Source organism: Pelodiscus sinensis, chromosome 28 (genome assembly GCF_052426305.1).
Source record: "Pelodiscus sinensis isolate ZL-2025 chromosome 28, ASM5242630v1, whole genome shotgun sequence".
Classification (NCBI taxonomy): Eukaryota; Metazoa; Chordata; order Testudines; family Trionychidae; genus Pelodiscus; species Pelodiscus sinensis.
The window spans coordinates 4,706,374-4,734,230 of NC_143079.1; the positions used below are offsets into that span (position 1 = coordinate 4,706,374).

A 27,857-nucleotide genomic window follows, 5' to 3' on the forward strand; every position below is an offset into this window, starting at 1 on the left:
ATGGGTATAGCCTGAAGTCACTGCTGCCCCAAAGAGTGATTTGGACTCCTAGAGACAGCTCTTCACTAAACAGAAGAAGATCGATGCTGCCGTGATCCATCTTCCGGAGTTTGATTTAGCAGGTCTAGTTCAGACTCGCTAAATCAAACCCTGAGGGTGTCCTTCCCAGCGGCTGGTACTCCTGCTTCTGCAAGGAGTACCAGAAGCCGACAGGAACATTTACTCCCATCGGCCTCCCGCTGTGGGAATGCTGGGGAAACTCAAACTAAGGTGCGTCAACTCCAGCTACGTAATTAATGTAGCTGGAGTTGCGTATCTTGATTCGACCTTTCCCTTTTTAGTGCAGACCCTGATTTCTAGAGGCAACTGTGTTGCTCACAAGAGGGTGATAATTTACCCCTGCACGGGAGGCCAGTGTGAAGTCTCGGAGCTTAACTCCCAGGCATCCAGAGTAGAGCTGCACGCGGCGTCTGAGATGCCAAGAGAGAACAGAGCTGAGGCACGGCTGGGAATTGGGAATGGAGGGGAAGGCCCGGGGTAATTTAGTGCTGAGGATGCCATTGAACTGAATAAAGAGCCAAAGCAAAGCCAGTGCTGGGGAAAAGCCTGCCAGGACTACAACGGGGATCCTAAACAAGCAGCGAATGGGCCCTGGGCAGTCAGGTGCTGCCCTCCACAGGGGGAGACCTGACATTGCAGGGGCCAGGTGTCCATCCTAAAGGGAGCCAAAGGCTTTTATTTCTGGGGGCGGGGAGGAGGAGGAGAGGGGTCTGTCCGGGATGGTGTGGTCATATGCAGGGCAGGTCCCTCCCCCTACCTCTGCCAATGCCCCTCAGTGCGGACGGGCAGTCTGCCCTCCTTTTCCAGGTCGGATCTCCCACCCCACCCCCACCAACGCCTCTTGACCCTGGTTTACTGCTCCCTGTTTTTCCGGCTCTGGGATCCCTTCCGGCTCCATCACTGCTCCGACGTCCTGCCCTGTGCCGGGCCGGGGCTCTCCCACTCCCCTCCTCCCCTCCTCTCCCTCCCCCGTCGATGCGCTTCCATCCTGATCTACAGCCCACTCTCGGGGTTATCCCGAGTGGAATCGTGTACCACTTACTAGCTAGCCCTCTCCTGCTTGGGCGCTCTGTCAGGCTGTCCGCTTTCACAGGCCCAACGTTTGCTTCGTTAAAAATAACCAGTCCCATCGTGTTGAGAGAACAGGTTCTGATCCTCCTCTGCCGCCTTGTTTTCCCTCTTCTCCTGCAGGTGGTTTTGAAAGGGGATGCCAGGAAGTTAAATTTGCACGGGGTAAGGACGACCAACCTCCGCTCTGATTTCTACCCTGAACTTTGGGAACAGGTCTCATGGGATTTCCTGCCCCCTCTGAGCCCCATTTCTTTCTGCCTTTGTTCCCTGGAGTATAAGGGGTAGGTCTGGCCAGACATGGGCTGTGAAGACCGGGTCTTTAACAGGGTTAAAAAAAAAAAAGAACTAGATAGGGGGTGGATAACTTGATGATTACCAGGGACAGAGAATAAAACAAAGAATGATCTTACTTCCTCTGTATAAATACCCGGCACACCCACATCTTGCATACTGCGTACAGATGTGGCTGCCTCATCTCAAAAAAAGAGACATTGGCATTGGAAAAGGTTCAGAAAAAGGCAACAGAAATGATGAGGGGTTTGGAACAGCTGCCATAGACTGGAGCTTTTCAGCTTAGAAAAGAGGAGACTAAGGGAGGATAGGATAGAGGTCTATAAAATCATAGCTGGTGTGGAGAAAGTGAATACGGAAGTTATTTACTTGTTTCCATAAGGTAAGAACTCGGGGTCACCAAATGAAATAAATAGGTAGCAGGCTTAAAACAAACCAAAGGAAGTTTTTCTTCATCAATCAACCTGCGGAACTCCTTGCCAGAGGATGTTGTGAAGGCCAGGGCTTCACCAGGGTTCAAAAAAAGAGCAACATAAATTCATGGAGGTTAGGTCTATCAATACTTTATTCGCCAGGATGGGTAGGAATGGTGTCCCTTGCCTCTGTTTGTCTGGAAATGGATGACAGGGGAGGGATCACTTGATGATTCCCTGTTCTGTTCCCTCCCTCTGAGGCACCTGGCAGTGGCCACTGTCGGCAGACTGGACACTGGGCTGGATGGTCCTTTGGTCTGACCCGGTCTGGCCGTTCTTATGGGCCCCTGGGAGAATTTCACTGCCTGGGAGCAGATGCCTGTTAACAAAACTCGTTATCGTGGGGCTTGGAGGTCAGACAGACATTCACAAGCCCAGAGAGCCTGCTCAGTCTGCCCCGGTCTCTTTGTCTGTCTGCCAACGATGCTTTTCGAGGCTCATTTGGGTGACTCCGGGGAACGCGGATGCTAGGCAGGCCCCAGCGGGTGCAGCTGCACTCAGTGCGTGAACCTCTCCCTTCCGAGGGCTGTTTGTGGGAGCTGCCGAGGGCGCAGAGTGCGAGAAGGCGATGGCGGGGGGCCGGCTCTGTCTGGGCCAGCTGGGGCCTGTGGGTGCGACGCTTTGTTCGGCAGGCTCATTCCTCCCCCCTCTCTGTCTCCCCACAGCAGACCTGTGCCGTCTGCCTGGAAGACTTCAAAGTGAAAGATGAGCTGGGAGTGTTGCCATGCCAACATGCCTTCCACAGAAAGTGAGTCCCTGCCAAGAACAGCCTGCAGCCTGCTCCGTGCCCCCGGCTTGGCACCAGGCCCGGGGTTCAGTTGTGCCTCGCCGGCCCGAGGCTGGAGCCTTGTGCAGCTCCTGCGTAGGGAGAGGCCAAAACGGCTGGTCCTTCCCTACCTCTGGAGGGCAAAGATGTCCCAGGCAGCTCTGAGCAAGCTGGATCATCCTGTGCCCCCGGTCCCGGGCTACCCCCTCAGCCCGCCTCTGCTTGGGGGAGTCGCATCTCGGCTGGGTGCCAACGGGTCAGAAATACACTTCAGACCGGATGCGGGAAGATGGTTTCTTGCCCCCTGAGGCGCGAGGCTCTGGAGCAAGGTCCCAGTCGGAGCTGGGGAGAGATAAGGAAGGGGCAGCTGCTTTGGGCAAATTTGAGCGGGATGATGTGCTGGCAGCAGAGGGCTGGCCGTGAGGACGTGGCCGGGCCCTTCTTGCCCCAGGGCCGAGTTCTCTAATCAGCCCTTTCAGCAGGCACCCTTTACGGCTGCACCCCCTTCTTTCCCCTCCACGGCGTGAGTGGGAACAGGCGCCGCGGATTCCGTGGAGCTGTGGGTGCCACCCCAGACGAGATCCATGTTACAGTGCCGACACAGCAGCGTTACCCCTGCCCGCCCCCCCACAGTCAGTAGATTTGCCAGCGGAGGGCGGGAGGGGGACGAAAGGGTCCCTGCATCTGCCAGAGCCCCAGTGGGAGGCCTGGGCCCTTCAAATTGACGCCGGGGCCCTATGGCTCCTAGCGGCCATGGCAGGAGCTGCAGCCATGAATAGCTGGCTCCGGCAGGCTGGTCCCCTTCCGCCCCTTGTGGGGGGCGATCCCCGCACTCAGAGCCACCGCTGCACCCATCGCGGCCTCCTCCCCACCCAAAGCCTGCGTCCAGCGAGAAACACTGACTGGGGAAGGGGGCGGGGGGAGGTCTGCGTGGGACGGGTCCCCTTTCTGAGCACCAGGGAGGGACAGATGTACAGAGCCCTCGGTCCTGGAGGCTGCTCGTGCTCGCACAGGTCTTGGGATCCCTGAAGGAGGTGAGAGAGGCACCGTGGTAACACAGCAGCCTGCGGGGGGGGTATGGACCACTGGAGCGCTAAGGCGAAACGACTCTTCCCGTTGGGGTGGGCGCATGCCAGTGGCAGGAGCCTGCTGGGTTACGTGGGCCCCTGATGTTCTACGTGGGAGGGCAGGAGGGAGGAAGGTGATGGGCTCAGGAAAGTCACGTCTGCCCTAAATCCCTTCCCACTCCCCCGTCCCTCTGTCTCGGCTGCAGGTGTCTAGTGAAATGGCTGGAGGTTCGCTGCGTCTGTCCCATGTGCAACAAGCCCATCGCAGGCCCCCCAGAGCCGCACCAAGCCATCGGGACCCTCCTGGATGAGCTGGTGTGAGGGCCCCGTGTCTCCACCCCCCATGAAGCCAAACAGCCATCCGGACGGACCATTTCCCGGTGCCCTTCACACTGAACCCCTCCGCCTACCTCCCCCCCCCCCCCCCGTGGCTTGCTAAGCTGGCTACTTGCTGCCATGGGCAGAGGGCCCCTGGTAGCCCCCGGGACAGATCCGCTGCCATGCGCGCCGGAGCAAAGCACGCTGCATCCTCCTCTGAAGCACACGGAGGAGGAAGGGTTGGCTTGTCGTGGGGTCGTTGGGACTGGAGCACCACAAACTGCTGATGCATGAAGGGCCGGGGCGATGGAACCGTGCCCCTTCCTGGCTGATCCTGCGGGGACGTCTGATTCCCAGGCCCCCGGCTTCTGAACCTGGAGATTCCTGGCAGAGACCACCCCGTTCAAACAAGGCAGGAGCTTCCTCCCTAGCCGGCTGGGAGGCTGCGGTTGAAACCCACCGGTCTCTGCTGTTCTTCACAGGCTCCTGGAACCCTCTTTCAAAACCAGAACCTACATCTAGAGCCTTAATTCTCCTAGAGGTCCCTTGGACAGGCCAAAACTTCAGCTCTACCAGAGCCAGCCAGGGAATTGTCCCCTGGCTGCTGGAACCACAGCTCTGAGTCTGATCGAGTACGGCCCATTCATGGGATTTCTTTGTCTTAACAAAATAGTCCGTGTTTACGTAGGGCCTGAACAAAAACCGAAGCTGTGGAGGGCAAGTCGTATGTGATTAGATCCTGTTGCAAGAGTGGGAGGGGTGTGTAGGAACCACAGCTGGGAGCCAGAGGAATGCCCTATATCGGCCATTTTTATTCCTTTCTTGTATCAATCTAGTAAGACCTTTGGCAGCTGGTGGAGATGGTTTGGAGAGGTTTCAACTATAAAGCAAGTGGGGTTTTTTCTTTTTTAATTATTTTTAATTTAAACTTGAGGCTTTTTTTTTTTTTTTTAAAGTCACCTCTCAGAATTTCCTTCCAGCTCAGAGACTCTGTAAAACGGTAAAACCACTTGGAGATATTATCTTTTGTACATTGAAAGTGAGCTCTCACTCCTTGCATACAGGAGAAAGTTCGGGGAGGAGGGACCTGATGGGTGGAAAACCCAGACTGGGTTCTCCCACCTCCGACCCAGCCTGTTGCGTTGTAAATAGTATTTTTGTATGTATTACTTTCCTGACTGTCTCAGGCTTCCTACGCACCCCTGAGGATGGGGGATGTACAGTTTTATGTAAAACAATAATTAAACTGAAGACATCTCAGTGTAAGGAGGTTTTTTTCCCCACTCCAACTCCTCTGTGGAAGTGCGTTTTATATATAGATATTGTTAGTCTCTGAAGTTTTGTTTCTGACAAGGGGTGTCTGGCAGTAAGTTCTCAAGGGCCAGAGAAGTGTCTTGTCTTAGGACACACACTAGCGCAGTGGTTTTTATACTTTTCTCATGACCCAGTTGAAGAAAATTTGACTGGGATGAGGTCTGGGGGGGGGGTGGGGGGGCTGAGGAGGAGAGCTTTGGGGTGCAGGAGGGGAATCCGGAGGGTCAGGGCAGGGGCAGGAGGGGCGTAGTTGAGCAACTCCCAGTCAGCAGTGCAGGGTGGAGGGAAGTGTTAAGGCAGCTTCCTGCCTCTCCTGGCACCGCAGACCCTGCTGCGCCCCAGAAGCAGCCGGCAGCAGGTTCCCAGCCAATGGGAGTGCGGAGCTAGTGCTCGGGGCAGGGGCAGTGCAGGGAGCCCTGTGCGCTCGCCCATGCCCTATGGGCAGGGGCTGCTCTGGCCAGGCGGGAGCAGCCCCTGCCTGTGACGGGGAGGGGGGAGTCAACCCAGCGATGGGCAGGGCTTCGTTCCAGTTCACCCTCTCCCCCTTTAATCAATTAACCAGTCTAACAATATGTTTAACCAGTTAGCCAATAAAACGGGATTTTACATCCCTAGTTTCTCTAGCTCCAAGTCCCTAAGTGTTTCTTGGGCCTTTCCTCTCATGCTAGTAAAATCACAGTTTAGTGGCGGATGGAGCCCTTGCAGGGTAATAACATCTAGGGTTGCCAGATGGTTTCAGAAAAAATACCGAACAAACAACAAAACATGCCAGGAAAAAGTTTAAGCAAAACAAACACACCCCCCCTCAAAAAAAAACCCCACCGTGGCCCCTTTAAAAATCGCGTGGCGAGGCTTTTTGGCCCTAACAGGTTGTCGGTGGCCGCCCGCCATCTTGCCTCCCTGCAGCGGGCCGCACAGCTTTAGGTAAGCACTAGGGGGTGCCAGGCTGCCTCCGTATTGAGCTGGACAGTCCAGGATTTTTTCCTCCTGGCCAGGAAAAAAATCAAAGTACCGGACATTTTAGGTGTCTGGTATTTTCTGAATGTTTTTTACCGGACAGGAGGCAAAAATACTGGTTCTATACCGGACACCTGGCAACTCTAATAACATCGGTGCCTCTTCCCACGTTCCCTACTGCCACCTGTCGGACACAATCGGAAAATTCACCCCACAGCAGACACAACCCACCGGTGGAAGGAAGTCTGAGCAATTCAGCAAATACGGCACTTCCCTGAGTTTTCTCACTTGCTTGGCACTGTCCCAAACACCTGTCCAGTTAAGGGATAGTATAGTATTCCCCCTTACACTGTCCTTCAATATGAAAGCATCTCTGATGAGGAAATGAAGTATTGTTATCTCTGCTGCACATAAGGAGAAATTTGGCTACACAAAGAAAAAGTGACTTGCCCACAGTGGCAAAGGAAGTCACTGACAGAGACGTTACCAAGCCAGAGTCTTCACATGTTCTAAGTGTCTAAACCCCAATTTGCTAAGCACTTAAATCACCTTTGATCATGGAATTCGGGCATTCCGAAATCTGGTTTTTGAGGCTTTGACCAAGTCTGTAAGTTTTGACGTCACCAAAGAGGAGTACTTCGTTTGGAGGGCAATAAGCAGAGGCAGTGCCAATTATTATTTTCTGTTCTCCTTGCAGAAAAAATGCAGGAATTCTGTAAATGAGATAAAAAGGAATGCAAGGCAGTCTGATAAAATAAGCTTTCTTAGCCCAAGCTCTAAGAAGTGGTAATGTGAGTTCTAGCCACAGAAATGACTTCTATAGCCACAGCGCATGATTTTTTTAAAAAATTACTAAAGGTTGTGCCCCAGGTTAAGTGCCCTAAATACAGCTCATCTGAAGAAGTGGGTTTTACCCCAAGAAAGCTCATGAGCCAATATATTTTGGTTAGTGTCACGGGGCTACTTGTTTTTAAAGTTACAGACTAACACGGCAACCCCTCTGAGACAAACTACACCTGATTTTCCCCAAATTAGTGAAAGTTTTGCTGCCTGGTCAGTTTTGCTGCTATTTTTGGGGGAGGGACGGGGGGAATGAGGGTTTTTCAAAAATCAAAAAGGGGGGCATGATGCCAATTATTAATTATTATTATTTTGCTAAATAAGTTTTGCTGCTATTTTGGGGGAGATGGGCCGTTCTTCAAAAATCAAAAAGGGGGGGGCATAATACCAATTATTATTTATTTATTTTTGCTAAATACGTTTTGCCGCTATTTTGGGGGAGATGAGCTATTTTGGGGGAGATGAGCCTTCTTCAAAAATCAAAAAGGGAGGCATAATGCTAAAAAAAATTGAGGCCATTATTCTAAGGCTGTGCAGCCTTCCTCACGATTTGTTTTTATTTTATTTAGGATTTACTATTACAAGTCCCAGCTGCCCTTCAGGGACCGCGGGGCGCTAGATCTCCCCCCTAACCCCCCAGTAGCTCCCCCCAGGTTCGGATCAGAAGGGTGCTGTGCCCCGTCGTAACAGCAGAGGGCGGCACATGTCACACAGCCGTGTGCGCTCCCCATTCATCATTTAGCAGAACCTGAAGGATCAGCGCCCCGCTGCCGCGCGCGGCTTGGCCACGCCTCGCGCCCGGCTTCTCGCTCAGGGCGAGCGGGGCGGGCCCGCTCCTGACCCCCCCCTGCGGCCGGGCCCCCCCGGTGCGAGGTGCCCGAGGGCCCCCCCCGCTCCCGCGGGGCCTCATTTCCCCGCCGGGCCCGCGGGAGGGGCAGAGGCTGAGCCGGAGGAGCCGCCTCATTACGCATGCTAATGTATGCGCCGCCCGACCCCGCCTCCCCGCGCCGCGCGCTCCGCCATGACTGGGGGGGGGGGTGTTTGCGACAGGGCGGCGTGGTTTCCGGCAGTGGGGGAGGGGGGTTTCCTGGGGCGTGGGGAGTTCTCCATTGTCAGCTAGGGAGGGGGGGTTGTGCTCTGTGCACCCCCCAGCAGCAGCAGGCCCCCCCCCTCGCACGCCTGGGCACCCCCTGAAGGGGGGGGTGCCTGGTGCAGGGAGAGTGCCCCCCCCCCGCTCGGGAGGGGAGGCGGGGCCCCGGCCCCCGAGGAGGGGGGCCAGCACTGGGGCCTGGACCCCACAGGGGCGGGGCTGGGGGTGGGGGCGGCTTTCCCCTGCTGCTAAAGTCATTCCTGAGGGGGGGGCAAGCTGAGCCAGGCAGGGGGTAGTTAGGGTCAGTGTAAGGGGGGTCAGGAGTGCAGTTGGGGGGGGGCAGTGTCAGAGGAGGGGGTGGGGTCAGGGTTTAGAGTGGGGGTTGCAGTTGGGGGGGCAGGGTAAGAGGAGGGGGTGGGGTCAGGGTTTAGAGTGGGGGTTGCAGTTGGGGGGGCAGTGTCAAGGAGGAGGGGGTGGGGTCAGGGTTTAGAGTGGGGGTTGCAGTGGGGGGGCAGCGTAAGGAGAAGGAGTGGGGTCTGGGTTTAAGGGTGGGGCTTACCATTGTGGGGGGTCAGCATTTAAGGGTGAGGGGTCAGTGGAAAGAGAGAAGTCAGTCTAGGGAGAGGAGTTTGGGGTCAGATCCATCACTGAGGGAGAGGGTGTGCATGTGTGTAGGGGGCTGTGCTCAGGGTCACTGTAGGAAGCGCAGAGGGGTGTCTGGAGTCAGCACCATGGAGCTCGCTGGCCTGCTGAAATCCCTGCAGCTGGAGAGCCAGCGGGAGAGGGGAGACCCCGAAAGCCCCCCTGTCTCTGCCCCTCCAGTAGAGCAGGTTCTTTCCCAAATCCTCTCGCTTTTCTCAGCCCCAGGAGTCAGCAGCAATGCCAAGGCAGGGATGGTCAGAGACCTGCGGGTGCTCTTCGAGGCGGCAGACTGTCAGTGGCTGTTTGGGGACTCTCGCCCTAGTGCAACCCCCAAGCTGCTGGAAGATTTGGTGACTGCCCTGAGCCACTACGCAGGACTGCCAAAGCAGGAGTCGGACACCAGGGGCCCACCCAGCGATGAGGGCTTTTACGCCACAGTGCCTGATAGAACAGCTGAGGTTGGCTTGGTATTTCTTAGCCTCCTTGCTAAAGTGGAAGCTACCAAGGGCTCTAAGACCCTGGGTGCCCTGGCAGTGAGACAGATCCCGCCACGCTGCCTAGGACGGATCTACATCTTTGCTGCAGCACACCATTCGGAGAAGCCATGGACCAACCCGAAGTCTCAGGCAGTAGCAAAGGAACTGCTGACTTTGCTGGTTCAGGCTGCAGGCTGTGGGTCGCTGTCTGAATTCCTCCGGGGAGAAAACGAAGATGAGGAAGGGAAGTTTGCTGCCGTGATGGGACTTCTGAAGCCAGAGCTGACTAAGTGAGTAAGATCACTTATGGGGGGGCATGTTGGGGGTGGAAATGTTGGCTTGAGTTGCACTATTGAAGGTCTGGATTACTGGTGTCCACTGTGCAGTGAGATGAGGAACAAGCTCTATTGAGAGGATAGGGCACCTAGCTGGGATCAGCACCTGAGTTGGAAAATCAATCAGCGCAAACATTGGATTCCTCCCAGGGAAGCGGTATGCTAGTCTGCCCCAGTAGCTGAGGTTGCTGACTGCTACTCTGGCCTGATTATTGTTCGGCACGTGTTACAGACATAAACAAGTGTGCCTGCCCTGGCCCCGTCTTCTGCTTGTTCTTGAAGTTAATGGGAGCTCTGTGGAGAATCAGGCCTGAAGGATATCAGTGGTGTACCCCCAAACCTATGGAAACAACAGGCCACAGGTAACAGAAAGATGCTGACTGTAATATGGTAATAGAAAGACCAGACGATTATGTTACTGGCTTTCTCTTATCTAAACAAAAACCACTGTTGGAACGATAGTTACATCTCTGACATTTTCACAGCAAGGATTAATAAACCTGGTAAAACTTCCTAGACATGTAAATAGTGTTAAAAATAATAATTTGTGGCTACCTGTGAAAATGTTAGGGTGTGTCTAGACTACAGGGTTAGGGTTTCTGTCTACATAACGTCGACAGAACTCAGCAGTTTTGTCGACGGCGGTAAACCTCATTCTACGAGGAATAACGCCTTTTGTCGTCAGAGTTCTGTCGCCAGAAGGCGTTATTGCATCTACACTGTCCTTTGCGTCTACACTGTCATGTCGACAAAGCAGCTTGCTTTGTTGACAGAATTGGCTGTAGTCTAGACGCTCTCTGTTGACAGAAGCTTTGTCGACAGATAGTCAAAACTTCTGTCGACAAAAGTCTGTAGTGTTAATGTTTTATTTACTTGGACTCTTACTTCTGCTGCTAGTGGCCTTATCATCCCCTTTTTGCTGGTTCAAGTGTCAAGGATTCTTTGCAGAGCAAGAAACTACTTGATTTGAAGAGAGGAAAGATTTGCATATTAAAAAACGGAAGTCTGCCCTAATCCCAATCCGGTCCTGATCTGTGACCGGAATCTTACATGGTGAGATGCTTCAGTGAAATCACTATGGTAAATCTTTGCTTTGTGCATTTTTCCAGAGAAACTTGGAAGCGTAATCCTGCCACAAAGCATGTGTTCTCCTGGACGCTGCGTCAAGTCACCCGGCCGCGGCTTAGCCATCACCTGGAGACGGTCCTCCCCCCATCTCTGTTCCTTTCGGATGACTACCAGGAGGAGAATAAAATCCTGGGCGTGTGCTGCCTGCATCATATCATTCTCAATGTGGTAAGGAAGGATCACTGCTGGGAGGAAGAGGGACCCTGGTGCCAGAGGAGAACATAAGGAGGAACTGTGGTCCAATGGTTAGAGCAGAGGACTGTTAAGTCAGGATTCCTGGCTCTGCTGTTCACTCTCAGGATGACCGGGGACAGGGAACACCGTTTCTCAGCTTTGTTTCATTAGTGTTCAAACTACTTATGGTGGCAGCTGGAAAATATTCACGTCCATCTGTGTGTGACTCATAAAAAGGTAGATGCTAATAGGGGCTATTTATAAGAGGCTGGGCAAATCTTAAAATATTTCCACATATGCTCCCAATTACCTTAAACTTAGTGCTGTGGGGGTTTTCAGGCAGTGCTGTTTGAGCAGGAATTGTTTATTAATAAAACACTGCTTTTCTCTAGACCTTTCACATAGTATCTCAAAGCACTTTAGAGATACAAAGACACCATCTTCCCCTCTTGCGAGGTTGGTGAATATTCACCCCTCTCTAAAAAATGGCAAAAGAGGTACAGAGCAGTTAAGTGACTTAAGGCCACATGGTGAGTAAGGGAAATAGAACTCAGCTGTCCTGTTTTCCAGTTCCCTGCAACCATTACGCTAGGGCTTAGTGTTTGTTATTTGGAAGAATATTTTAATAGTGCTGGTTTGTAAAGCACTGATTTGCTGTTGCACTCTCCCTATGCTCTGAAGTGCGGCACAGCTAGTATCCTGTTCTCTAACGCCTTGTGTATACTTACCTGGAAGGTCAAATTAAGATACGCAATTCCAGCTCTGTTATCTGCAGGGCTGGAGTCAACTTGCCTTAATTTGATCTTTGGTGCCATCTCTGCAGTGGGAGATGACAGGATCAAATGCTCCTATCAACTTCCCTTACTCCTTGCGAATCAAGGAGTACTGGCATCGATGAGGGCGCCTTCGGCGTTTGATTTAGCCGGTCCTTTACCAGTCCCACTAAATCAAATGCCAGAAGATCAACTGTCGCAGCATTGATCTTCCCAATAGTAAAGGCATGGCCTAAGAGAGGTGAGGCGATCAGCCTTGTATAAAACTACTGTATATGGTGCACCTTCCATCATGCTGAATATACACACGGATGTTTCCATGTTGTTGCAGCCAGCTGCCGATTTGAACCAGTTCAACAGGTCCCAGGTTGTTTACCACGCACTGTACCAGCACCTCTATGCACGGGAGGCGCAGCTCATGCAGGTGAGCCGCTGGGGATTTTAATTACTATACTGGCTAATTCAGACGATTGGGAGTGAGATGTAGAATCTCCATTCTCTAGGTCACCCTTTCTAATCTCGGCTTAGGTTAGCACTCTCAGACAATTAGTTAGTGGCCCCCGTATGACATGAATTTGGATCTAGGTCTTAATGGACAGGGAAAAGGACCTCACCTCCTGATCCCCACATTGGCAAGCCAAGTAGAGAGGCTAAAGCTGCGAAGGGCCATGAGGGAATGCCATACAATCTGATGCCCTAAGACAGGTAGTCCAGGGGGTACGTCAACTCATCTAGGTATTTGCTTGGTTTTACAAGCTATGTAAACACCACTAGTGAACTCAGGACAAACAAAAATTTCATAGTGGTAGAAATGTAGTCGTGTTAGTCTGGTGCAGCTGAAACAAAAAACAGGACTGTGTAGCACTTTAAGGACTAACAAGATGGTTTAATGGGTGATGAGCTTTCGTGGGCCAGACCCACTTCCTCAGATCAAATAGTGGATTTTAATTGTATCCTTTGGTATTAAACCAACTTGTTAGTCTTTAAAGTGCTACACAGTCCTGTTTTTTGTTTCAAAAATTTCATACAGTGACTTGTTTCTATGCCCAACATACTGCCGTGTAAGTACAGTATTCCAGTCGCTAGTAAAGCCGTCTGCTTCAGCAATAGCATGCTGTGATGTTTCGCGTTGCTATATCTGATGTGGTAAGCAAGTCGTTTTAAGGGAGATGAAATGTGGGGGTACCACAGACAAATCAGACTCTCAGAAGGGGTGCAGTAGTTGGGAAAGGGGGAAGGACCACAGCCCCAAGAGTACTAAAATCACTGCATGGCGACTCCCACCCTGCTTCTCCTTGCATCAGGTGGTGCTGCTGTGCTTGCTGGACCTGCTGCTGGTGCTGGAGAGAGCCCCGCAGGGACTGTCCCAGAAACCCAAAGCAGCTGCTCCCTGCCATGACGTCCTGCAGCTCGTGCTGACTCACATGGAAGCAGAACATCGGCTCCCTCTCCGCAGAGTGTATGCCAGGAACCTGCCTGCCTTTGTGGAGAGGTGAGCGCTGCCCCTTAGGCCGTCAGGGATCACTTACCAGGCATGGTTACTTCCCTCCCTGACTCTACTTGTCTTGGCAGACTTGGCATCCTGGTCACAAAGCACCTGAAGAGGCTGGAGCGAGTGATCATGGGCTATCTGGAGGTCTGTGACAGTCCAGAAGAAGCAGCCAGACTGGGAATACTAGAGACACTGAAGTGCACCATACAGCATGCCTGGCCAAGGTACCATCAGAGACAGCCTTGCTAGGAAGCCAGAGCTAACTGGCTCTGGCTCTTACGGAGCTTACACTTGCCTGGGCATCTTGAACCTAGAGGAAAACTTAGTCTTGGGTGGGTGCGTCTAGACTGGCAAGTTTTTGTGCAAAAGCATCTGCTTTTGCGCAAAAACTTGGCAGCTGTCTACACTGGCCGCTTGAATTTGTGCAAGAACACTGACGATCTAATGTATGATTGTCAGTGTTCTTGCGCAAATACACTGATGCTCCTGTTCGGGAAAAAGCCCTCTTGCGCAAATGCTTTTGCGCAAGAGGGCCAGTGTAGACAGGTAAAAACTGTTTTGTGCAAAAAAGCCCCGATGGCGAAAATGGCCACTGGAGCTTTCTTGCACAAAACCGTGTCTAGATTGGCAGGGATGCTTTTGTGCAAAAGCATCCATGCCAATCTAGACGCTCTTTTGCGCAAGTGCTTTTAACAGAAAAACTTTTCCGTTAAAAGCATTTGCGCAAAATCATGCCAGTCTAGACGTAGCCGGGGAGTTCTGTGCGCCCAGGACTCGCTCACAGCCTGAAATCCCCCTGGCAAGTTGAGAAACTGGCTCACAGCGAAACCAGTTCTTGTTTTGGCCTGACTTGACAACTGTGGTACCACCCAGGAACTAAGCCCTTTGTCCTGCATGCAGCTCTTTATAGACTTCAGTGCTGTAGCTGCACGATTTCATACTCCGTTTCCTCTGCATTTAGGGACAGCGGGCTCCCTCTGGTGGTCACATCAGAACACGTCCATCCCAGTGGCCACAGGATTTGCCTGCATTTTAGGAAAGTTCAAATCACGAGGGTAGTAGGGATATGAAGGTTAACTGGTAAACATCACGCTTACCAGAGGATGCTTACCTGTTATGGTTAACCACACGGGGCTGGAGCAGCTCTACCCGTAGTAGGCCTGGCCCGGCGCGCCACACACGGGGCACTCCAGCCTTGCTAGAACTGTCCCCCTCCACCATGGGCCTGACCCAGGCGCGCAGGGGTGCTTCAACCCAGCCGGCTGGGCTGCATCGGCCCCCCTGCCCACCCCCATTCAGTCGGTTAACTGCTTAAACATGACATTTAACTGGTTCACTAATGAAATGGGATTTTACATCCCTAAAGGTCAGCTCTAGATGGTACGTTGCTATGCAGTAAGCCAGGCTGTGAATTAACAGCCCACAGGTTGTTGCGTAGCAACAGTCCACACGGACAGTCGCAGTACAGTCAACGGCCCGCAATGCTGATTGGTGTCGGGCACTTCAGACAGTCAGGCTGTGCTCCGGGGCTTGCGCTGTAACCATGTTCATAGTCTCCGTGGCAACTAGCATCCTATAGACTCAGACCCTGGCTTGCTGCACAGACTAAAGGAGGGAAACTTCAAGGGCGGGGAAGGAAAAACGGGAAGGGCCATGCTCTAGGACGGTATTTCCCACCGTTTGGTGTGTAAAGTAAATGCCAAACTACTCTCACTGCTTTAAAAATAACCCTCTAGCGCCCGCCTCTGAGGCACGTCTAACCCAGCCTGTAGCTATCCTGAGCCCACCGGGCAGCTAGAACCCAGCATGACTGAATGGGAGACAGGCCTGCTCCAGTAAGCGGCTCCTGCTGCCCAGAGATCAGGGCAACGTTCCCCAGCCCGGCTATTCACAGCGTCTCTTTCCCCTCCCAGAATGGCCTGCAGGCTCGCCGTGCTCCTCAAGGCCCTGCTGAGGCTGATTTGGGATGTCGCTACTGATGGAGGCCTGACACCCGAGCCAGCGAGAACAGCCCTGTTCCAAGGGGCCACAGAGTGCCTGATCCTGCTGGATCGCTGCTCTCAGGGGCAAGTGAAGGTGAGCCAGGGCCTCCAGCGATTGCCGTAGCTGAAGTTGCGTAGCTCATTTCGGCTTTAGCCCTGCTGTGTGGACATCCCTTAGGGAGGTGTCAAACTCTGGCAGTGTCCCCTTCTCCAAGTGAGACAAAGCTGGTGCAGGAGGTGACTCAGCTGCATACATGGGGAAACTGGAGTTATAAAAGTCACCCACTGAAGTACAGGGACACTGCCACCTCCGTGCTGGCCATGCCTTTCAGGTACTGAAGATGGGTAACGAGAGAGTAGATACACGAGGAAGCCTTGAGGGCCACGCTGAGCCCTGCGCAGATACAATAAACGGGGATCCGCATCTGCGAGGCTCAACTTGTCATCCAATCTACCATGTGGATTTTATTTCCATCCACATCTAGGCTGTGTCTACACTGGCGCGATCTTGTGCAAAAATGGCCGCTCTTGCACATAAACTTGCTGCCTGTCTACACTGGCCGTGAGTTCTTGCACAACTCCACTGACTTTCTAATGTATGAAATCAGGGCTTCTTGCCCAAGAACTCTGATGCTCCCGCTCAGGAAGAAGCCCTTTTGCACAACTGTTCTTGCGCAAGAGGCCAGTGTAGACAGGCAACATGAATTTCTTGCGCAAGAAAGCCCGCTGGTTAAAATGGCCATCAGAGCTTTCTTGCGCAAGAGAGCGTCATGCCAGTGTAGACGCTCTCGTCTGGAAGAGTTCTTGCACAAGAAGCTGCCAGTGTAGATGCAGCCCTACAGGGCCAGCTGGAAGGGAGGGAGCACAGATGTGTGAGTGGGGTGGGGGTAGGCAGGGAAGTGGCAGGCAGCATGAGACCATAGACTGGGGTTAGGGGCAGCAGGAGGGTCTTGAGAAGGGGTGCGGGACGGGGAAGGGAATAGAATTGCATCCGGTGCTGTTGCAGCTGGGGGCTCGTGAGCGCTGGCAGCAGATTGTCAGGTCATAGCAGGGCAGTGAAGCATCAGCTCCTGCCCCGACCCTGCACCCTTGCCCCTCAGCAGGGTAGCTCGCTACTTTGCTAGGAGCCCTCCTCCTCCTCTCCCAGAAACCAGTCCCCTCCCCCCGCACGTGCTCCCAGCTTCACAAGCCGGCAGCACAGACCAGCCTGTGGGGCGGGCAGCACGTGTCCCCGAGCGAACCGGGACCAGGGCTCCCCCCAGCTCATCAGGCGGGGGCAGCACCTGGCTCCTCTCGCAGGGAGATTTAGGAGCTTGCTGCATCCCTGCCCCCGCCAGGCCGAAGGAGTGAGCCCACCCTGGGTATCCGTGAATATCCGCAGCCCCGATACGCAGGGCTCTCCACACAGCCCTGAACGAGGGGTGTTCTGCTCTTCCCCATTCAGATCCTGCTTGAAGGAATCGGCAAGAGCTGTGACGACAGCAGCCTCCAGGCCTGCATCAGGCAAGTGCAAGAGAACACCTGAGACCCGCCTACGAAGAGCCGAACCTGGTTTGGTTTGGGGTTTTTTTTTTTTTTTTTACATTAAACTATTTCAAGGTGTGGGCTTCGCATTTGTCAGTGGCCCTGCTAGAGTCTGTCAGGCACTCCCCCGCCTCTCCCGCCCCGCTGTCCAGCACACAGCTCAAGTTCATGCCCTCCGTGGAAGGAGTCAGGTTCCTTTGAATTTGGCTGCAGGTTCTGTTTCCTGCTCGTACTCGATTTCAACGTAGGCTCGTTTCCTCCTGGCTGGTCCCTTCACGGGCGTTTTGCCCTTGGATTTCGAGGGATGAGCTCGCTCCGCCATCTCGCTTTCCTCTTCCTCGCTGGAGGACTGGTCATCCCGCTCCTCCTCGCTGCTTGTCCCCAGCTTATCCATGTCCTGGACGGGAGGCAAGCCAGACGGGTGAATACAGATACTGACTAGAAAGCACAGGGCTTTAGCTAAGCCTCCGTTCCGCTGCAAGTGTAGGATTCCCTGTGGAGGTCCTGGCTCCCCGTTCTCTATTCCCTGCTGCTTTGGAAGGGAACAGAATGGACACACTGCAGTCTGATAGTACAGCATGTGAATCCAAGTGCTCTGGCACTAATCCCTTGAACCCAGCTCTGACCACAGCCGGAGGGCAGGAAGTTGGGAATTAAAAAGAGCTAATCTGGGCAGTTGCAGGAGGGCGGAAAATATCAGGGTGATCAGGGCTGCATTCCACTGACTTAGTACCCGTTCCTGTTCTGAGTTGAACTAGAACCCTTCAGCCAGGTGAGTGCCACCCGCTGTCAGAGTGGGGCCAGGACACCGTCCCCCTTCCCGTTTAATGCACAGCTGGATCAGGCTGTTTCACATACCTCGAAATCACTGAGGTCGCTCTCGTCCACCTCTACAAACTCCCTCTTGTTAGCGTCCTGCAAGAGATCAGGTCAGAAATCGAGCATCTAGCCTGAGTACACGGCCCGAGGACCTCGTGGGGGGAGGATATCACCGCAAGGAATGTGCACCCCACTCGGAGTGAAAGTCAAGGTGCTGGGCCATCTTTTACAGCAGGATTCACAGGAGAGCCTGGAGCTCCGTCCCTCCATTCGCTACATGGACTCAAAACTGTAAACGATGAGCTAATAGCAACACCTTCTCCGCACCACACAGCAGAGTCCAGAAGCTAGTGGTGTGTCTGCCAAGCCAGGAACGCTAGTCGCTGCTAGCAAGGGAGGTGGGGTGGGCTCCGCTCTGGAGTGGCCTAGAGGATAGCACATTCACTTGGAGAGCACAGGGTGGTGCAGGTTCCAGTCCTGGGAGCCGCTGGACAACCAACAAAGGCTGCCCTAGGGATGGACCAGGCTTCTGCATTAGGAAGGCAGGATAAGGGACACCCCAGAGGCGGGGGGGACCCTGGAGTGGCCTAGAGCAGTGCCCCATAACCCATAGGGGCACCCAAGAGAAGTCTGTGGGAGTACGTCAACAGAACAAATACACCATGATGGTATCTTTACAGCTGACTTCTGGCCTAAACCCCCTATAGATCTTGGCACCGATTCTCACGGAAGGGATTTGAACACTGGTTGCAGGTTACAAAGCTACAAGCCAAATCGCTGCTGTACTCGGCTAGCAAGAGGGAGAGAAGAGGAAACGGCAGAAGAGAAGGGAGATGTGAGTGACTCTTAATATGCCGTTGTCTCCGTATACGTCCCTCTTCTGCAAAATTCACATGCAGCCCCATGCACCCAGCTCTACAGCAGTCCAGGGTCAACTGCCACACTCCGCTGGAAGAATTCATTTTAAACCCATTAACCTCCTCTTCCTCCTCTTCCTTCTCCTCCGCGTCCGACTCTGCTTCGCTCTCTGCTTCCTGCTGCTCCAGAGCCTTGTCGAAGGCATGAATGGGGAAGTTGTAGATATCGCCGTACTGAAAGGAAAACAAGCCCCTGCTTTAAATCCTGCCGAGAAGACAGATCCGCTTGGAACTGACTCCTCCGCACCATGCTGGGGGCTAAGAACGCAGGTGATACCAAACCAGATGAGACCCGTAGGCCCACATATGGTACTGGCCCCTAAGAAACCTGCCCGAGTTAGCAGCCTGAAGGGAAGGGAAGGGAAGGGGTAGAACTTACTTCCTTGACATTTGCACTGGTCCCCTAATGCCCGGATGCATGTCAGCTTCTCCCAAACTCACCCCCCTAGCTTAAGACGCACGGTTCTGATGCTCAAGTCATTGACAGGGCTTTGGTGATACACTGCAGCCAAACCCTATCACGTACCTCCCTTCTGGAGCGTTTCAGGTTAACACGCTGAATTGAAGTGACCCAGCTCTGTGAAATCTAATGCCTGGTACCCCCCTTTCTGGTTCAATAGGTGGAGTAATTTCCTTGCATAGGGTGGATTCGCTAAGGGAGATTACTGAGCTGTCTTGCCCCTGTGGCATATGGAGAGAGCTGATTCGTTAGAACTGGTGGAAAAAACTGAACTTTCTAATCATGTCTGATAAAAAGGGAGAAATTTCAGCGATTCCCTGCCGTGTAGCTTTTCTCATCAGGGCTCCTCGCCAGCCCTTGCTGTTAGCCCGGCCGTTCACGCTGCTGACCCAGCTGTAGAAGGCCAGGGGCCCGGCCTGGCTCAGGTTGTTCACTGGTTTATAGCGCTGATTTTTGCCGCACCTTATGCCCGTCGTGTGATGGGCCACTTCAGGACTGACTCAGAACCTCTGCAGCGATGAATAAGTACAGGACAGAGCTAGCGACCAGTAACGCTGTCCTAAGATGAGAGCGCTCATCTTCCCACCAGCATTCCCCATCAGAGGAACGGCCACGTAAGACCAACCCGCCCTCCGTGCCCCCCATCTCAGCCAAGCGAATGACCACAAGTTAGTTGGAACTGCTGTGAGCAACCCTGCAGACAATCCAGCATCGTCTGCCTCCCGTATCGCTGTTAGAACGAGCGGGGGAAATGCCCCCGCCTTCGCCGAGGGATAGCCCCTCCCAGCTCCTCGCACAAAAAGGCAATTCTTACCGTTTCCTGCTTTAGTCTCTCCAGCAGCTCCTTCTCTATGGCGTTGTCCAGCTGCGCCGCGATCAGGGCTTTTTCCTAGTACCAGGGGAAAGAGGAGTTGGCATCAATTCACTTCCAAGACGTAAATAACCGGGAGCAGTGAAGTCAGAACTGCACAAGCATCACGTTACCTCCCTCCTTTTCTCTCGCCTTTCAACCTTTTTGCTTAAAGGAACGAGCTTCCTCCTGTGGCGAGAGAAGAGAGACGGGCGGTTAGTGATGACTTCGGTCTACTGACCACAGGTGAACAACGAGCGAGCGAATGTTTATTCAAGTCCCTCCACAACCTCCGATACAGGGTACTCCCTGCTCCCTGCCTGGCATGCCCTAGCTTCTCAAAGGAAATAGAGGCTAAGCTTGTAAAAGCGCAGTCTGAATCAGTTTACGTGCGTCTACATTAGGCGTGTAACTAAATTGGTTTCAGACTGATTCGGTTAGAGGGATTTTTTTTAAACGGTAGATCTAACAGAGGCAAACGGGTAGATGGTATAGTGCGGGGGGAGGGCCGAAGGGAGGGGAGCGCCGTCACTTACTGGCGCTTGAGGGTCAGCTTCCGAATGCGGATCAGGTACTGGGTGATCTTGGTGAAGCGCTGCTTGCATTTGTGCCGGAGGAAGCGTGGCCAGTAGATGAGGTTCTCGTCGATCTCCTCCAAAGCCTTCTCATAGTTCTTGCTCAGTCGCACCTGGCGAGAGAGGGAGGGCGAAAAGCTTTGGAGCGGAAGCCGTGGCGGGACATCCTCGCGAAGGGGAGAGGAGCGTAAGGGGGTGGTGGGGCTGCACAGCTTCCTCTAAAACCCGGCCCCCGAGGAAGGACGTCCTTGCAGATAAGACACTGGAAAGTGGCTCCCAAGATCTGGCTTCCAATCCCAGTTCTGCCACCGACTCCCTGAGTGACCCTGGAAAGTCATTTCATCTTCCCCGCCCTTCTCTCCTCTCCTGTGAAATGGGGACCATTCCCTTCCTGCCTTCGGTCGGTCTTGCTGGTTTAGACCACAAGCCAGTGGGTCTCAAAGTGTGGTCTGTGGCCTATGGCCAGCTTGCAGGTGGGCCGCGGGCTCAGGGCTCGCTTCCACTCCTGCAGCAGGGAGCCCGTGCGGGCGCACCAGCCTCGCACATGCCCCCTGAAACGTTGGCTTGGGGGTCTCAGGGCTGGTTCCAGCTCACTGGGGAAGGAAGTGGCTCTGCATGCTGCTGCTCCTCCCCCACCCCCGGCTGGGGGAATAGTGCAGGCAGCCACTCGCTGCTCAGACCCCCCCGTGCCCAGCCAGCTCCTGCACCCGACCCCCCCAGCCCACTCCTGCACCCGACCCCCCCCCACCCTCAGCCCGCTCCTGCACCCAACTCCCCCACCTCCACACACCCTCAGCCCGCTCCTGCACCCGACCCCCCCACCTCCACACACCCTCAGCCCGCTCCTGCACCCGACCCCCCCACCTCCACGCATCCTCAGCCCGCTCCTGCACCCAACTCCCCCACCTCCACACACCCTCAGCCCGCTCCTGCACCCGACCCCCCAGCCCACTCCTGCACCTGACCCCCCCACCTCCACGCATCCTCAGCCTGCTCCTGCACCTAATCTCCCCCCAAAACCCTTCCACGCACTCTCAGGCCTCTCCTGCACCCAACCTCCTGGCCAGTCTACGGAGAGCAGGGCCTATGTGTATTCTCTGTGCATGGGACATTTCGTTAGGATGTTTAGCCCCACAAACTGCAGTGACACGAGGGTTCTGAAGGGCCAGCGTCCAAGCCACACGCTGCCTTAACGCCCAGCAACAGAGGGTAGGTTCTCCCCAGCACGGCTGGGACTTTGATTTTTATCCAAACGTCCCAGAGAAATTCAAATCATTTGGACTAGCTAGTCCAGTCCCAGGCTGGCCGTGGCTGGACCCCACTGCTGAGCTGTCAGTCTCCCCACCTCCTCTTTATGCCACCCCCACCACAGGACAGACACGCGCGGCACATTTCACTCCAATGATGTGTCAGCTGGCGGGGTTAAGCTGCAGGCTTGGGGTGCTATGACCCTCCCCCTTTCGACTCACCCGCTCCCAGAGTCGACTGGGGAAAGCCGCCCGCTCTATCGTCTTCATGTACAGGTAACACTGACCTAAGGGAAAGAGGAACGACGTGAACACGCCCACACGGCAAGCCGGCACCTGAGAGACGGGCGCAGCTCCTCCCAGTCTCTGCAAAAACACCCAGCACTGAGACGCTCGCCCTGGCCCCCAGCCTGAACGGGGGGTCCAACATCAGACCCCAGCGCTCACCACGGGGCGACACCGCAAGGGTAAGGTGCCCGGCTCCCAAGTGAAAAGCCACCAGCCTAGCGTGCCCACTTGGCACTGAAAGAGGCACCCACGCCTGAAATCAACCCGTCCACTCAAACCACGTCCCATCCACTCTACAGAGCAGATACCTCATGCAGGAGCGTGGGTGATCGGCCTGCCCAAAGGCCACCACTGGCAGACACACAGCATCTGTGCCCCAAAGAACCCCACGGAGATGCAGCCACTTGGGATCAGATGCACAACAGGAAAGTCCTGTGGGACGGGAACTTTCACACCCACCCAGGGCAGCCAAGAATTCAAGGGTTCCTCCAACTGAAGACCTCGCTTCTCCAACTGGGCCAACGGGCTGAGGGCCCCGCCCCGTCGCTCCGAGAGATTATGTCTCCATTGCCGGGTAAGCCATGGTTCAAACCTAGCCCTCTTATCTGCACACGACACTCAGGATCCCCGCCCTAGGGTGGAAGGTCCAAGCCTGGGTCAAAATAACACTCAGGCCCAATGGCTTTGCAGACTGGACACAGCCCCACTGGACTTGTGCTCTAGGAGTATCCCACAATCCAACGGGCTGACTCTCTTTGGGAGACAGCCACGTTTTCCCACCCAGCACCAGACAGGGTGAGAATGGCCACACTTTGGGAGAGCACAAGGAAGTCTGGGTTATGGGCAGTTGGACATGAGGAGGCCCAGGTTGGGACCCAGGGATCAGTAACCTGTGGAACTCCTTGCCAGAAGATGTTGTGAAGACCAGGACTTTAACAGGGTTCAAAAAAGAGCCAGATAGATTCCTGGAGGTTAGGTCCATCAATGGCTATTAGCCAGGATGGGTAGGAATGGTCCCTCGCCTCTGTTTGTCAGGGAAATGGGTGACGGGAGGGATCACTAGATGATTCCCTGTTCTGTTCATTCCTTTAGGGGCATCTGGCATTGGCCACTGTGGGCAGACAGGACACTGGGCTAGATGGACCTTTGGTCTGACCCAGTCTGGCCGTTCTTGTGTTATGTTAATTCCTACCCTGGGGTTACACTGTGTAGATCCTCAAACCTGCATCTGCTAACGTGAGTTCAACTTCTCCCGGGCTTACACTGCAGCGCCGACACCCCCAGAGAGTCTACGGCAGCGATGGGCAAGGCAGGCTAGTGAGCGGGCCCTCCTCCATCTCAGCAGGCTGCAAGGTCATCCGAACTGAGACAGTCTCCGGAGACAGGGCAGCTTTGCTAACGGGGCTGGCGCGCCTACAATCTGCAGGAGGTGCCGACTGACCCGTGGCAGAGATTTGGTGGGATGCAAAGGGAGCCCACGGCTCTCACAGTCAGTAACGGGTGCAGTCAGCACACACCTCACTTCCTGGGCCCCGGCTGTACGTGAATGTCCCTTTAGCAATTACCAGTAGGGAAAAAAAGATGCAGACGGCAACCAGCAAAATCTGGCCACCCTGCACGTGGTCAGTGGTCAACAAAATGTCCCGTGAGCCGCACACAGAACCCCGAGGGGCCCACCACTGCTCTGGGGGTCGGTTAGAAGCTTCCAAACCCGAGGCGTAGAACCCGGAGCCGTTCCCTCCGGCTACCGTTAGCTCACTGGGGAGGAAAAAGGAACACACAGAAAATTCCCGAAAGCCCAGGCTGGGCGATTCAAGGCGTGGCCTGGAGAGAGAGACTGTCGGGGGCTGCTGGAAAGGACAGACTTCCCCTCTGCAGCGTCCAGCTGTAATGCGTGGCAGACCTCTGGCTGGGTACATTCGAGACCCAGAGAGGCCTTCCGGGGACCCTGTCCGTCCGAGGAGAGGGAGCCAGAGCGGCCCAGGATGCCAAGGAGAGCGCCGAGGTGCCAGAGCCGTGCCAAGCCCTGCCGAAGCCTCACCTTTCTCCTCTCTGATGGTGGCGTACTGGCTGTTGGCCAGGGGGCAGGACGAACGATTGCAGAGCCCTGTCAGGTTGTACTCGTTCCGGCAAAAGCTTTGGGTCTTTGTCCTGGAAAGAAGAGACGTGGGATGAGCCGCGCACAGTCCACCTGAGCATCTCACAACCGGAGCATGCGCTCGTGCCTTGCGCTCCACGGCGGCGGCGGTCAGGCCGAGAAGGGTGTTTCTGCCTCAGTTCCCCCACCCATAAAATGGCACTAGATGCCCTCAGGGTATGTCTGCGCAGGGATCTCAAACGTAACACACCTTAGGGTCAATGCCAGGGCTCAGATCCTCCTTGTGGGCCAGCAGGCACCCTCCTCTGGCAGGACTCGGGGGGGCACTGCCACCCCCAGGTGATTTAAGCCCTCCTAGGGCCCCCACCGCCACCATGGGCAGCGCACTGGGGCTAGAGCAGCTTCCAGCTGCTAGCTCCACACCCGTATCGGCACGTCCCTGTGGTCTGCAGCTGTCCGGTCCTCAGGATGGTTCGGGGTGGCCGCCCCAGGCCCATGCTAGGGATGGGCCGGTCCCCCATACTCAGGTTAGCTTGTGGGGCCCTGGGCGGGCTGGGGCCGGTCGTAGGCATCAGGCCCCCCTGCACTCACCGCGATGGCAGAAGCTGGGGGCAAGCGGAGCATCCCAGCAGCCTGCTCCTCTCTGTCCCCATCTCCCAGGCCAGCCCGGTGGTTTCGCTTCCTGCCACTGTGGTGAGTGGGGGGGATCCAACCCCTGCTGATGCCCCAAGCCAGGCCCCCCGGTTACCCCGAGGCCAGCCATGGCCATGCTGTGGGCCTTCTATTCCAGGGTAGGCGTACCCTGCGTTTCCTAAGCTTCCCATTCCAAATGCTGGCTCCACCCCGCCCCAAAAGTGCAGAATTCCTCCAGCAGTAAAATGAAAGCGCTAGGGGACACCCTATTCAATTCAGAGCGCCCCCAGCCTCCCTCCCCGCCGCCACTCGGGTCTCAAGCCGCCATCTGCAGAGCTGCCCGGGGAAATACTCACTTTATCTTGTACGAGCAGAACTGTTTGTTCCCCAGGGTGTCCCAGACAACCTGAATTAAGCAGAGTTCAGTTAGTGCATTTCACAGGGTAGCACGTAGAGCAGCCAGTCACCCCGAGCTCTCACAGCACGTTACAAACATTCTTGGACCATCAGCCCATCTGAGGGAAGAGCTGGGTTGTTATTTCCATTTTACAGAGGGTAACACTGAGGTACAGAGCAGCAAACTGTCGGGGTTAAAGTCAGCAGAACATCCTGGAATTGAACCCAGGAGCCCTGACTTGTGTGGATCTACTACAGCCCACTGCAGGCAAGGAAGCCAAATTTGGAGCCTGGTATTGGTATGGGTATACCCAGCCTGTGTATCCATACTTTCTTCGAGTGGTGTGTGGTTTTCATTGTTTTGAAGGGTGCAAGGAGCACGGAAGGATGCACTGCCGCTGACACATGTTAGAAGTTTTCACAGTGTAAAACAAACAACAGCTACAAAATCCCGAAGTATTAAAACCCATGACAATGGATGCAGGGTTTGCCAGGACCACATCCCCCGCTGGGACTCTCACGTTTTCATTTAAACCCAGAACTCTTTAGGAGAGAGACCACCTCTCCTGTGCGGTCCCAGCTCTCCGGTTAGTGTTGGAATAGCGTTGGGTGCCATGACACTCACACACAACAGTACCGCAGCCGGCTGCATTATAGCCAGCTGCTAGCCCATGATGAAGCCGGGACTGTTTGGACAAACCTGCTACCCAGAGCACAGGCACCTCACACGCTCTTGTTGGGTGCCTGCCCAATAATGTTTAACTGGTTAGCCAATTAACAGGGTTGTTTAATCAGTTAACCAGTTACAAGGGGGCACCCACTGCTTGGCTGGAATGCGCCCCCATCCCCATCAGTTCACCTTAACTGGTCAGCCCCATCCATTAAGGGTGAGGCTTCCTGGTTAACCAGTTAAACCATCCCATCCCTGTCCCGACCATGCTCTTTCAGCCCCAGCACAGTCATGGGGGTGACCCTATTTATCTATTTAAATACCCTATTTTTACCCCACCTCTCTATTGAACATACTCCAGGTGGATTACAAATCCAGTTTCCAAGCTATACCGAGCACCCCGTGCAGCCCTGCAGAAAACCTGGTTTCCCATCACCCCTAGATGCAAGGAAGCCGGAAAGGGAGCCCCAGATGCTGCCCCATGGGAGACTTGGGTCCGCTTTACCCTGTTCTCCGCCCCATGGGAGCTGGTGGGTCCCCAAGTCCGGCTGGGACCAGGCTCTTTAGGGGCCCCCCAGACAATCGCCCCTTTAGTGCCCCCTATCTGCCACCCCACGTGCTTCCCCTCCCGGACACTCAGGGCCTGCCCCCCGCATTTCCACGTGGGCAAGGAGGACGGGCCACCCAGCCGGACGCTACCGAATCAACCCGGGCTTGGGGCGCGCTGATTGGCTAGGACGCGGCTGCCTGGAGCGGGCGGACGCAGCCGAACCCACCCCGGCGCGGACTCACATCGTCCGAGTGCATCTTGGCTCCGGGCTCCGCCGACAGCAACACGCGTGGGGCCGGTGGGGCTTCAGGGAGCCGCCATGACAGTGGGAGGGCAGAGGCCGGGCTCTCGCGAGATCGGGAGGGGGGGTGCAAAGGAGGAGGGGCGAAGGGAGGAAGGAGGAATTATAGGGGGGATAAACGGTGGGGGGAGGATTTTGGGGTTGGGAGGGGGAGATGGGAGGGGTCGGAAGGGGGAGGGGTATAAAGGAGGGAGGAAGCGCTGGGGGGTGCAGAAGCATCGGGGCCATGGGCTAGATCCCCCCCCCAATTATCAGCGCCCCCCAACCACCGTCCGTCCTCTGCCGGCTCTGGACTGATAAGCCGCCCCCGGGGGAGCGCTGGGGCAGGCCTGGTACCGGGACCGCAGCGTGGGGTGTCGTTCGCGCCTGCCGCCAGCAGATGGCAGCAAGGCGCCTCTTGCAGGTGCGGGGTCCGCGGATCCTACCTGCGCACCTGGCCTGCTGCTGCCCGAGGATAATGGGGGGGGGGGTTACAGTGCGTGGGTCCTGCGTGGATGCCCGAAGTCGGTGCTGGGGGGGCGGTTCCTCCTGGATCCTGCCCGGCCAAGATTTTTTTTTGCAACCGCCTTGTCTGCATTTCCCCTCCTCCCCTCCAAATGCCCCACTGGCTGAGTCCCAGGCTCAGCGTGTCCGTCCTTCCTGCGTGTTCGCAGAGCGCTGCTTCCGAGGGGCACGAGGGTCCCTGTCGCGCACCCCGGCGGGGTCTGCCCGGAGCAGCCGATGCGCCGCGCTTTCCAAATCGCACGCCCAGGGGCCGCCCTGCTCCGGTGTGGAGAGCAGCGGGGCGGGCTCTTCTCCGCAAACACCGAGGCTACGTCTACACGGCAGGCTTTTGGCCCAAGAATGGCCGTTCTTGCGCCAAACACTTGCGGAACGTCTACACGGCCCGCGTGTTCTTGCACAAGTACATTTACAGTAAGGCATCAGAACAGAGGGCTTCTTGCACACGAGTTGTTCCTCTCCCCGTGAGGAATAAGCCCTCTTGCACAAGAGCTCTTGCACAAGAAGGCAGTGTGGACGGAAACAGCTTTTCTTGTGCAAGAAACACCTATGGCTAAAATGGCCATCCGAGCTTTCTTGAGCAAGAGAGCGTGCACGCTGCCATGGATGCTCTTGTGCAAAAACTTCTTGGGCAAAAAGCCTGCAGTGTAGACGTAGCCTGAGTCTGTGGCAAGCTGGGGAGGGAAGCCACCTCTCCCGAGCTGGTCATGGACTGTCTGTGTGGGCCCTGTCGATGTCCCGGCTTGGATCTTCTTTGAAACCATCTCTCAGGTCCCTGC

General features: G+C 55.1%; 3 protein-coding genes and 1 non-coding gene across 7 annotated transcripts in view; 2 read left to right on the top strand and 2 right to left on the bottom strand.

Moving 5' to 3' along the window:
- RNF122 (ring finger protein 122) overlaps positions 1-5,306 on the top strand; it is a 32,574-nt gene extending 27,268 nt beyond the window's left edge. For 2 of the 4 annotated variants that reach the window (XM_075910664.2, XM_075910667.2), the window contains 3 exons: positions 1,252-1,293; positions 2,561-2,643; positions 3,935-5,306. In XM_075910664.2, the coding sequence (XP_075766779.2) occupies positions 1,252-1,293; positions 2,561-2,643; positions 3,935-4,049 (240 nt within the window). In that variant the 3' untranslated portion in view covers positions 4,050-5,306. Of the gene's footprint in view, positions 1-1,251; positions 1,413-2,560; positions 2,644-3,934 lie in introns of all 4 variants that reach the window. The other 2 variants (XM_075910665.2, XM_075910666.2) reach the window with 2 other exon arrangements.
- Positions 5,307-7,815: 2,509 nt separating this feature from the next.
- LOC112547386 (small nucleolar RNA U13) lies at positions 7,816-7,914 on the bottom strand. Its single transcript, XR_003091129.1, has one exon. It is a non-coding gene; the product is annotated as a small nucleolar RNA U13 (small nucleolar RNA).
- An 860-nt stretch (positions 7,915-8,774) lies between these two features.
- On the top strand, positions 8,775-16,851 carry TTI2 (TELO2 interacting protein 2). The gene is made up of 7 exons (XM_006132633.5): positions 8,775-9,655; positions 10,810-10,996; positions 12,107-12,199; positions 13,080-13,267; positions 13,348-13,491; positions 15,181-15,343; positions 16,694-16,851. The coding sequence occupies exons 1-7, from the start codon at positions 8,913-8,915 to the stop codon at positions 16,772-16,774; spliced, it is 1,599 nt and encodes a 532-aa protein (XP_006132695.3). The 5' UTR covers positions 8,775-8,912; the 3' UTR covers positions 16,775-16,851.
- An 87-nt stretch (positions 16,852-16,938) lies between these two features.
- MAK16 (MAK16 homolog) lies at positions 16,939-26,644 on the bottom strand. Its single transcript, XM_075910690.2, has 10 exons — positions 26,519-26,644; positions 25,017-25,066; positions 23,971-24,080; positions 21,864-21,928; positions 20,356-20,507; positions 19,954-20,008; positions 19,784-19,858; positions 18,570-18,683; positions 17,632-17,688; positions 16,939-17,170 (listed from the first exon to the last, which is right to left on the bottom strand). Exons 1-10 carry the CDS (start codon positions 26,531-26,533, stop codon positions 16,961-16,963), a joined length of 903 nt encoding a protein of 300 aa, XP_075766805.1. The 5' UTR covers positions 26,534-26,644; the 3' UTR covers positions 16,939-16,960.
- Between the last annotated feature and the right edge of the window lie 1,213 nt (positions 26,645-27,857).